Source organism: Apteryx mantelli, chromosome 3 (genome assembly GCF_036417845.1).
Source record: "Apteryx mantelli isolate bAptMan1 chromosome 3, bAptMan1.hap1, whole genome shotgun sequence".
Lineage (NCBI taxonomy): Eukaryota > Metazoa > Chordata > Aves > Apterygiformes > Apterygidae > Apteryx > Apteryx mantelli.
Genome location: NC_089980.1, coordinates 34,457,052 through 34,468,121, shown reverse-complemented (window position 1 = coordinate 34,468,121; position 11,070 = coordinate 34,457,052). Strand labels below are relative to the sequence as shown.

At 41.0% G+C, this 11,070-nt stretch overlaps 1 protein-coding gene across 1 annotated transcript; it reads left to right on the top strand.

The window, feature by feature from the left end:
• The first annotated feature begins 2,954 nt into the window (after positions 1-2,954).
• On the top strand, positions 2,955-11,017 carry NENF (neudesin neurotrophic factor). Its single transcript, XM_067293083.1, has 4 exons — positions 2,955-3,113; positions 4,737-4,797; positions 6,046-6,149; positions 6,824-11,017. Exons 1-4 carry the CDS (start codon positions 2,955-2,957, stop codon positions 6,998-7,000), a joined length of 501 nt encoding a protein of 166 aa, XP_067149184.1. The 3' UTR covers positions 7,001-11,017.
• Positions 11,018-11,070: the final 53 nt, after the last annotated feature.

Here is an 11,070-nt window from a genome sequence, read left to right as displayed (position 1 = left end):
CGGGCGCCGCCGCCGCGGCGCGGGGGCTGCTGGGAGGGGTAGTGCGCTGCGAGCCGCCCTAACGGCCGCGGGCAGCCGTTGGCGGTGGCCGTTGGCGGCGGGTCCCCGCTTTAGAACACGTCAAGTGTCGTAATGCTTAAACCAAAATCAAGAGTTTGGGTTTTGTTTTAGCTTTCAAAACTTGTTTAGCAATTTCTGCTAAGCTGTCCTCCTCTAAATAGCATGAAGTTGTCCTACGAAGTACAGTTTCTTCTCAGATGTATAAACAGGTTTTTGTGAGATGTCAGGACATTTCACCCCACTGAAAATACAGAAGTGTGCTAGGGAGAGCTGTGGGTCATTTCTACACTTTATAACACAAGTTCTCAACTAGATTGGAAAAGCAATTTAAAACAGCTCTACCAGCTCTAAGTTGCACATAGTATTACTTTTTTTTTTTTTTTTTTTTTTTTTACTGCTCAGGGCTGTTACCAGAATACCAAAACAACAGCCTAGTTTGGCAAAAAGACAAACTTCTGTCGGGCTGCTATACGTATCCACCCATGCTACACTGACTGCAGGAGCAGCAGCAACGGGGTGCCCTGGGGGGATAAAAGCCAATACCACCTAAGAACTGACTCACGAGCCATCCATCCGCAAATGCCTGCACAGCTTTTTCTTTCCCGGCATGTAGGTAATTGCTAACATTTCATAATCAAGAAAAAGCATGCAAAACATTTCTTGCATTGAAACACAACATTGTAGTAGTTTTCTGCTCACTAGGTAATTTTCCTATGCCTAAGACCCACATCTAATAAGTTAATAACTCAGATTTGAAGTCCTTTGACAACAACATTCCTAATATATAGTTTCTCCTTTTGGAAACACAGTATTTTAGATCTTGTTATGTATTTTGCGTATGGTTGTGGTTCAAAGGCAGACTAACTCAATCCCATATCGATAACACTTCAGACACATTGGCGAGTATTCAGCACTTGTTGCACTCCCTTGGAGAGACACTAATAAATAATTATTTCAGAATAAAAGGTAACTCTATAATGTGACTTGAGCCAAACTGACAGATTAGTCTTTTGCATGATTCCCAGCAGCATGGGTCTCTGCTGCAAGCCATGCAAGTATTTGCAGGCAGGCTGGCAAAGTCACTGGGCAAATGCCAGAGCCCCTTCAAATGCTGTTACAGGACATCTTTCTCATGTGTAACAGGAGTGTTCAGCAACTATTTTGTCCAAAGCCTTACAAAAGGGCTCTTTTCTGCTTGACATTTTGTATCTGTCCTGAGGGGCATGCAGTCAGTGAGCAAAGGGAAGTGACTGACAGCCCGGACAGGAACCCCATGCTGAAAGCCAGCTATTGTTTAGACGGTGTGTGCAAACATCACTATTTAAGGGGGATCACAGTAATAAACCTTGTAAACCTTTGCCATAACAGCATCAATACACAGCTTGTCTCATGAGATTGCTTAACGCACCTGCCAGCAGCCTGTAGCAGTCAGCTTCCCAAGGGCATAAACACTTCCCTCCATGCCCTGGCCCTGCAGGGTTGGCCCAGCTCTTCACATGGGGATGCTGCTCATTGTCCCCACGTGGCATGATGACATGCCCCCGCTCCTCTGTGCATCTGGTCTTGCTCTACTTTTGTTGTCCAGAAGAGAACTATGGATATTTTGTTTTGTATTACCTCCTTCGCCTCTGCTTTCCACCAGTGTACACAACTGCCTTTAGGCAGCCAATGGAAAAGGGCGTTATCCCAGGCAATGGGTGAAACAGGTATTCTCTTGAGGTGGATTCATGCATTTTACCCAAGAAGTGTTTAGAAACAATCCTTAAAACAAGACCAAACCCATTTCTGTCTCCCTGCTGAATCTGCTGACCACTAGGATTCGTGCTACCTGATTGCGTTTAATGATTTGTTGTGTAGTGGCACAGCTTCAGAAGAGTGCTCCCATCCTTCATTTCTTCATGATTAGGGACTCTTTTGGGAGATGTGGATGTGAACCCACTCAGCCAGGGGAGAGAGCTGAGACTACACTTCCACTGCTTGCATGCGGGCTCTGCAGAAAATGTGGCTCTTGTTGCCACCGTCTCATCCTCCTATCAGTTCCTAAAAAGGGGTAAACCCTGCCCGGGTGTTAAACGACTGGCTGTGGGCGCTTCTCCTCAGCAGAGGATTCATTGCTGTTCCTCCTAAGTCAGGAGCGTCGTCCTCCTGCAGCTCCGAGGAAAGTGTCCCAGGTCCAGAGAAGCTGGGGTTTGGGGCTTCCTCATGACCTCAGCATCTCCAGCGGTGAGCTGTGCGAGGTGTCCCTCGTTGTGTTCACCGTTTGGATCCTTTTCTGGTCAACTGTTTGAATCCTTAAAGCCCTCACTGCCAGCACTACAGTGCAAATGTGATATAAATATCTAAATTAAAAGTAGTTTGTAGTAATTTTATTCTACATAGAATAGGAAACACCAAACTGATTACCCTTTGCCAGCCCAGAATGTTTCCCTATGCTGCATTTACAGTATGGAGAAACCATGTCCTTTGGAACTTTGAATCTGTTCTTTTTGTATTTATTGTCTCCTTCCTCAAGTTAAAAATGTCATTTTATGTCGCAAAGATGAAACCTTCCTTATTTGTGCTGATTTTGTGCATAACCATTCGAAATAGCAAGCAGAGAAACTTTAGAGGCAAAAAGATGGAAAGGAGGGGATCTCTCGCTAGCTGTTAAGTGTCCGTCCCGGTGCTGGCTGCTCACCCGCGGGGAACACAGCCCTGCGGGCCGCAGCCTCTCATCACCCCCCGCCTGCGCGGGGCCGGCGAGTTATTTAATCTTGGCTTGCGCTCTTCCCGCGGACGTACCGCTGCTCCGCGCAGGACGCAGGGAGGCGCGCCCGCCGCCCTGCGCGCTCCCGGGGCCGCCGCGGGGGCGGGGGCGGCGCAGCCCGGCCCGGCCCCTGCGCGCCCCCTGCGCCATGGCGGGCGGGCGGCGGCTGGCGGCGGCGCTGCTCGGGGCGCTGCTCGGGGCGCTGCTGAGCGCGGCGCAGCGCGAGCTGCGGTTCCGGCCGGCGCCGGCCGAGGCCCCGGTGCGGCTCTTCACCGAGCCCGAGCTGGCCAGATACGCCGGGCAGCAGGTAGCGCCGCGCCCGGGCCTGCGCGGGGCCGCGCGGGGGAAGGAGGAGGAGGAGGCCGGCGGCGGTGCGCAGAGCCCCGCTAAAGCTGCAGCTGCGCTGCTCCCCGCCGTCAGCGGTCACGGGTGACTTGCCGCTGAGGCGTTTGCGGGGAGGCGGCTGGCACGCGTGCGCTGCTGCCCGGCGCTGAGCTGCCCGCCGTGCGCGCACGCCTCGCCCGCAGAGGGGATGAGACGCTCTCCCGGTTGTGCCTGCTGCCTGCTTGACAATGTACTCGCGCCAGGGAATGCCGGATTAAAATCAACTGGACCCAAAATAATTGTCTCTCAATCATGTTAGTTCATTCGATCAGATATGCAGGGAGTTTTTTGTTTCTTTCTTCTACAAGACTGTAGAATTAACAAAGGAATTTCAACTCCAGAGTTTTTAGTTTTCTGTGACACACAAGTCTCAACTAAAGTTCAAGTTTGAGACGATAAAATCCTGTATCGATACACAGATGTCCTCTCCTTTGAAAACCTTGCTGGCCCACCTTCTCAGGGTATTCTCGAGGTACTTGCAAGGAACTAACCATCATCTTACTGACTAAAATGTATCTTACCAGCAGAAGACAAAGCAGAAGCACTGGCTTATTAAGTAAAACAGATGTCAGCAGATCAAATTTGTGTGTTTATCTTATTCTCTTAATCAAAGGAAGAATGCTGTTTGCCATACACCTTTTTATCTTCAGCAATATCCATCTGCACTAAGAACAGAAAGATGTAGTTAATCATCTTCAAGCAAACAAGTGTCATGAGGTGACTTGCAAGATGGAAGTGTCTACTATGATTGTGACATTTAGGTTAAATAGATTCTGCCATTCCATATGCTTAAATCCTCAAAAAGCCTCTGGGACAATTTAAAGTACAAGCAAGAAATTTCCAGAGAGATACATGTGTGTTTGTTGGTATGTGTGTGTGTGTGCGTGCGTGCGTGTGTTGTGTGTATATATAGAAACAAGAGACAGAGCTTTGCAACATAAACAGGGTTTTAACCCATGTCTGTTCTTCTACTATTTACTATCCAAACAGAACAAAACATTTCAGTATGGAAAGCAGGAAACAGTCATACTCTTCATGCATGCTAAGTTTATTCAGAATATAGCTGCTTGGAAATACAATGTCACCGGAAGGTAGCTTTCCAGATAGAACTGCAGTATTTTTCTAGAGAGCTGCTTGTGATGTGGGAGTTCACAGCCTCTATTCTTTTTTTCCTTTTATAGCCCCTAATACTTTTCTTGTTTTTGTTTCTTTTCTCTCTGCTGCATATTGCCAATAGCTGACATAAACATGCATGAATAGGTAGCAGACGAAAGCTTTCAGAGTGGCCTGGTATAGAAATGCCATGTAATGTATTGCCCAGATACCCACAGACTTCATTTTTACCATGTAGCTGATTATGGGGTCAGATAAAATATCTTAGCTGTATATTTACTGTGCATTTGATTGTAAGCTCCTTGAAATGCATAGCAGAGAATTTTATTCTCTTCTCAGTGTGCTGAGTGCTTATGGATTTCACAGCCAAAAGCAGGGGTTTTTTTTACCTACACTTAAGTGTTGAGGACCTACAGACTTTCTTTCTTTCCAGGAAGGACAGCCCATTTATCTGGCGGTGAAGGGAGTAGTATTTGATGTCACTTCTGGAAAAGGTGAGTTTGTTTGTCACTCTGCTGTCTTTGTTTTCATGATATTGTTCAGTCATTTTTTAATATCATCAAACTCTTAGAAATCTGAAGTTCAACTGCAACAAAAAAATATACTTTTTCCTTTTTTTTCTAATCTCACTTTTGCTCCTCTGGAACCTCCCAAGCTAAGGTTTTGTCAAGAACATACACTGGTCTGAGATGACAGTACATGTAGACAGACAAGGTAGTGTGGTCTAGGTAGCTTAGCCACTGACGACGGTAAGGCATGCCCAGGCCCTTGAGTCCTCACCAGCTGTGCAGCCTGGCCACATGGGAGCCAGGGCTACGGCATTTTCTTGCGCTGGGTACATGAATTGACTAGATCAAAGCTAACTGAGATGTGCCTGCATCACCCTACACAACATCAGTGTTGCCTCAGCTTCCTATCTCCTTTTGTGCTGGTGTTTGCCTACCTCTGCTCTCCAGTGGTCTGGTCAAAACTCTTGGAAGAGCTGTGACTTTAGATGGGGGGGGCCTAAGTAATTTTTTCTCTTTTAAAATTTCCTTATTTCATGAGACTTTATGGCTCATCATTTACACATCAACCATTTATTACGGTAGTTGCTGTCTGTGCCTTGACTAGGAAACAAAGATGTTTTAATTTGAACTGTTATTTAATTCAATTTACAATTCTAATATGGAAAAGACAGTAATACTTTTAACTATGTTAGCTAGTTGGAGTAATCTCTCTGAATTGTATCTTGGGTTTTTACTGAAAAAAATTTGTTATAATTAACAAGAAAGCTAAAACACTTGCTGTAAAATGTTTTGAGGGACCAATGGGGTCCTGGACATTCGCCTTAAGGTCATAATAGGCAAGTTAATGGTTTGCTGCTTTGTTTGTACTAAGCTTGTTAATTCACCTTATCTGGACATACATGTTGACTGATCTTTAAATCCTAAATTAGACAGGGTTTGGCACTGCCTATGAGAATGTAAAGCATAGTTCCCTACATAATAGATAGATTTTAAGAATGCAGTACAAGAGTTTAACAGCTGTATTTTACAGCCCCACCATCTATTTTTTAAGCACTGGGATATACTGTCAAAATAAGGTAGCAACTCAAAACTCAGTTTTGGAAAGAAAAAATCTTAGACTTGAGTTGTTGCTTTTGGTTCACTGAGAGGTGAACTGCATGAAAAGTAGCAGCTGAATCTACCCTCAACAATGTCAGAGCATCACTGTTTTGGTTTTTTTTTTTCCTCTGACAGAATTTTATGGAAAAGGAGCCCCATATAATGCTTTGGTTGGAAAAGACTCAACACGAGGAGTTGCAAAGATGTCTCTGGATCCAGCAGATCTTACTCATGACATAGTAAGAAACCGGTTTATTAGTTTAATTCCATTTTGCAAAGTTTTATTCTTTTTCTTTGTGTTCTGCTAGTCAATGCATATTAAAAGCTAGGAAAGATGATGAATGGTTATATTCAACTAATTTGTATTATATTAAGTAGATTCATATCTTTTAGTCTAATTTGAAAACAAAATGAATTAATATTCTTTAAATACATAAAATGATTATGTATTTACTGCTCATGAATGCTGTAGTCTTAACAGCCCTGGAGAGGGAAGTTTTTAATCTGTGGAACAAGTACATCTTCCATAAGTAAGCGTGGTAAGGGGAAATTACCTGCTGTTTAAAAAGATACTTCCAAAGAGAGTAAATCACTTTCTTTGTTAATTGGTTTAGCTTATCCTGTGCCACTGAACAGGCAGTGGACGCTAACTGTGACAGTGAGTTAGTTGTTGCTTGTTTGTGGTGTTATTAGCTTCATGAACTAACAGTTTGTTTCACCTGAACATATTAAAGTTTTGTCAAAGATGAATTTGAATGAGAAGAATAAGGTTACAAATTATACTATCAATTCTGTTAATTATGTTCTGCAAATTAAACCCAAAAGGTGACCCTAAGGTTTAGAGTAATCAACAAAAAAAGATAAATGCATGTAAATATCTGCATTTTTATTTCTTTGACCACATTTCATTTAGACAGGACTCACAGAAGAGGAATTAAAGTCCCTGGATGATATCTTCAATAATGTTTACAAGGCCAAATATCCAATTGTTGGCTATACTTCTCGAAGAATTCTGAATGAGGATGGCAGCCCCAATCTAGACTTTAAACCTGAAGATCAACCACATTTCAGCATTAAAGATGAGTTTTGATGAGCATTTTAGTATCTAGAGAATACCCACAGGGCCACGATAGAATGAATATTAGATTTTTTCCTGGAAGGAAGAACATTTTATGTAAACTATGTGTGTACACATTTATATATTTTTTAAAGAGAAAACTGATTGATGATAGCTAATTGTTGGAATGAATTCTGGAAAACAGGGAATCAAACAGATCTGTTAGTGGCACATACTTGTGCTGTTTGCTCTGAATTGTTGGTATTATTTCGTATGGAAGTTCTTACTGCTTGTATTTCTCTGTCTACAAACATATAATTTAAAATTACATTTTTTTAAAGAGATAAGTTTCTAATAGTTGAAACATCAGTGGTCATTGTGTAAATCCCAAGTTGTTTCCCATTCCTTTGAAAACTGAATGTATTATCTGGACCAGCTAACATCAATTCTCTATGGTTCAGTTTCTGTGATTATAGGTACTCGCATATATAAATGGGTGTAAAAGATGTCTTTAAAAAGGCATGTCTCTTTAAAAGGCATTGTGGGATTTAATATTTGACAAGTTTGAGAATACTGGAAATAAAAGCAGTCAATCTCTTAAAATGTAGTTACAGTGGAATATTTATGCGAAGCCTACAGCTATAAAACAAGAAAAACAAATCTTTTTCCCCCTTGAGAAATACTGTGACATTTTCAGTAAGACTCTTATTATGTTAGTTTTAAATAAATGACACTTCGTTTTTATTTTTTGAAATAATTATCAAAGATGTCATCTATATTAGATTATGATGATTTCCTTCTAGCTTCCTCCACTCTTTCTCTGACAAAAAAAGGAAATGATAACCCACTGTTTCCCACATACTCCTATAGTACAAATTTATTACACTAATTTAGAATCCTGTGGATATTTTTAGCATCTTCATATTGACAATTTCAGCCACTCATTTTTAATTTGTTAGTTTTTCTTTGTTTTCGTCTGGTTTCATCATTGCTCTTGCAATGAGGTGTGCATTCAAATATTCCTTTTTGCTTTAATTTAATATAAAACTCCAAATACTGTAGGGTAAAAGAAGTCCTCTCTTTATCAGATTTCTCTGGCAGTGTTTCAGCAATCAGAGGGCAGTAAAAGCTTATGCTGTATAAATTGCTGCTAACCACTGACTTTGACTAACTGAAGTAGAATGTAAACTCTCGTGTATGTGGATTTACTTGCTGCTGTGACAGGTTGAATTAATATTGAAAAACTGAGCAGCTGCTCCCAATTTCTCAGAGCTACTTTGTTCTATTTCTTTAGCATTTTGGCTGCTTTCTTCGAAAGAAAGATTTTATTACATGATTCTCTGTTTTACGGCTTGCATATTGTAGTGTGCTGGGAGAAGGGGACAGCTGCCTGTCAGTTAAATAACTAGAAAAGTTGTTTCTATTTATCATCCTTTGTTATACAATATTACTGATTTTACTGTAAATTCATTTTGTATCTTACCATTAGACCACATAAGCTGGAGGAGGGGCTCCATGGGCCATCTTGTTTTCTGCTGTTCTGTGGTGTTCTGGGGCAAAATAACTTAGTATTGAAGTAAAGAAAATGTTACCGCTTCAGAAAATCATTGCTGTATTGTTGTAACTGCTGATCTGTTGACTAGACACCAGCAGGAACTGGGAGCTGGCCCGCTGATGATGCCTGCCCACAGGTAGCACTGTATAGCTGCCGTCTCTGTGGGGATGTGTATGGGGTGGGTGATAACTGTGGGGCTTGTTCTTCTGTCAGCATTTCACAGATCAGTTTCCAATGTCTACATGTTTTTCTCCCTTCTCTTCCCTTCCTTGCATCTTTCCTTAGGGGCAGCTGCTGGAGATGTGCTCCTATGATTATTGTAAATGGTCTTGGCTTCATCTGAGATCAGCATATCCATCAGCATTTAAAAATTTTACACACGGAAATTTTGCAGCTGGATTGTAACACATCACCATTGAGTGGCTCAGCGTTGTTATTCTCTCCCTGCTTTTCCTGTTCATGCTCTGAAGCTCACCTTCGCTGATCCTGAAGTTAGATAAGGCATTTTCTATTTATACTAACTTTCAGGTGCATTTCAGTGAAGAAACCCTCCTGTTGCAACAGTGTTATTGAAATGGTGATACAAAACTCTCTTAGTATGAGATCCTTGCAAATTCAACCTGCCCTCACTTGTGCCTGTGAAGGGAGGGAGATGTCCCAGTCCTTCCATTCTCTTATTAACAAGAAGATTATCACAACTGAATACATTTCAGAATGCAAAATGTTTCCTTTTTGTTTTTATTTCAATTTGGGAACTGAAATACTCACTTCTGTTTAATCACTTCCTAAGTTATTTCACTTCAGGTTCCCATTCAATAGAACAGTGTTATGGTAATAAGGCTTTCAGTGGGCCACCAGAAGGAATATATCCTTAACATGGATATTCTTTACTACTGTTCACCACCATTAACTATTGTTACTGATAACGTGTTTACTGTCTAGTTTTTTAATGAATTCATAGTACCACAATATTTCTTTCAGTGTTAATATAATGGCACTATTTTATTTCTAAGGTTGTTACTTGTTGACAGCCTGAAATTTATTTTGCATAAAAGCATACTGCCTGCTATCACTGTTTTGTTCCATCAGTTGCATTTCCTTGACCTTTGCATTATGCCAGTAAGACAAGTGCTTTCACTATCTATAAATTGCACTCAAAACAATCCAACTGTGCAAAGCCCAATTTTCTCCCACCCACTGTCCCACAGCTTGTTTGGAGAATGATGAATTTCTTTTTAATTTATTTGGAGCTTCCTGCTAACATTGCAAATGTCATTGTTTTTGCTGTGCTGCTTCTAATCTGTGTCTTGTTAATTTAACGTGAGGGTTCGTATGATCAGAGGTTTTAATGAATTGCTGTGCCAAGAAAGAACTTACTTTAATAATACTTTACTCTCCAGAAAGTAGAGAAATATCAGATGGGTTCATCACTGAGAAGATGCATAACCTGAATTTTCCACTTGACACTTTTTCCAATAGTCCCTTACTTTTTGTCATAATACATTTGACTAACTTTTGTGATAGGACTTTGAAATTGGATGTTCTTATCTTAAGAAAAAGCTAGATTCTGTGATGCTTACTTTAAGAAGGATTTATCTGATTAACAACTAGAGTGAGAGGAATAATTATATAAGCAACTGAAATTCAGTAAAGGCATTCCACTGAGCTTCAAAATACACAAGAAATGCAGATCAAAGTATTATCTCCATTTTTGCAGTTGTAGAAACTGCAATTAAATGAAATCAGACTAAGAACATGTACAGTATGTTAGTAACAGCATTATTTTTCATCCTAATCAAAACAAGACCACTAGCCAGAAGGATATTTAAAAGAATGCAGGAACTTTGAATCTTAGTTATAATCCCAAAGGCTGACATTTTTCCAAGAAGCCCCTGGACTTGGGATTAGACATAAAATAAAGTTGTTCCTTTCTTAATAATTGTAATGTGTGTATGGACACCCTTCTTTCTGTGGCCCTTTGCTAAAATACAAGAGTTTCATCCATTTAAGTGAATTAATTTCTGTATCGGTTTTCTTATGCAGAATAGGCCTTCTTTATCTTTGAAAACTGCTGCCTAGGCTAAACCAATAATCTTTGTGGTCTGACAATATCAGTTGTCAATTTGGAGTACTGTAGGAATCAATGCTAGATCATGTTTCAGACTGCACTTGTCAGACCTGCCAGACTTTTACCTTTCAGTAAAAGTTAAAAGAGGATGCTTGTCTGTTTAAATACAGTGCTTTGTAGTAGGAGGAACTTCAGCGCAGTTTGTAAATCATCTCCTTTAACTTTTGTTTCAAAAACACCATCAGACTGTATATTCAATGAATGATAGTTTGGAAAGACCGTCAATTACTACAGTTTGTCCCTTGCAAAACTCCCAAGAGCATGCAGAACTCGCTTCATGGCGCAGGAGAAAAACAAGAAGAAAAAGGTTTAGCTGACTTTTACAAATGTATTCTGTCACTTTTATGGATAAACATACTATCTGAAATGCGTTCCATGTAATTTGCATCTGTTCAAGAGAAAACGGAAGAGAGGTGAAGA

What these genes read in the sequence shown, in the direction of transcription:
- NENF (XM_067293083.1), top strand. Translation starts at nt 2,955, where the DNA reads ATGGCGGGCGGGCGGCGGCTGGCGGCGGCGCTGCTCGGGGCGCTGCTC. An exon ending in CCAGATACGCCGGGCAGCAG is followed by an intron (nt 3,114 to 4,736) that starts GTAGCGCCGCGC and finishes CTTTCTTTCCAG; the next exon opens with GAAGGACAGCCCATTTATCT. An exon ending in TGATGTCACTTCTGGAAAAG is followed by an intron (nt 4,798 to 6,045) that starts GTGAGTTTGTTT and finishes TTCCTCTGACAG; the next exon opens with AATTTTATGGAAAAGGAGCC.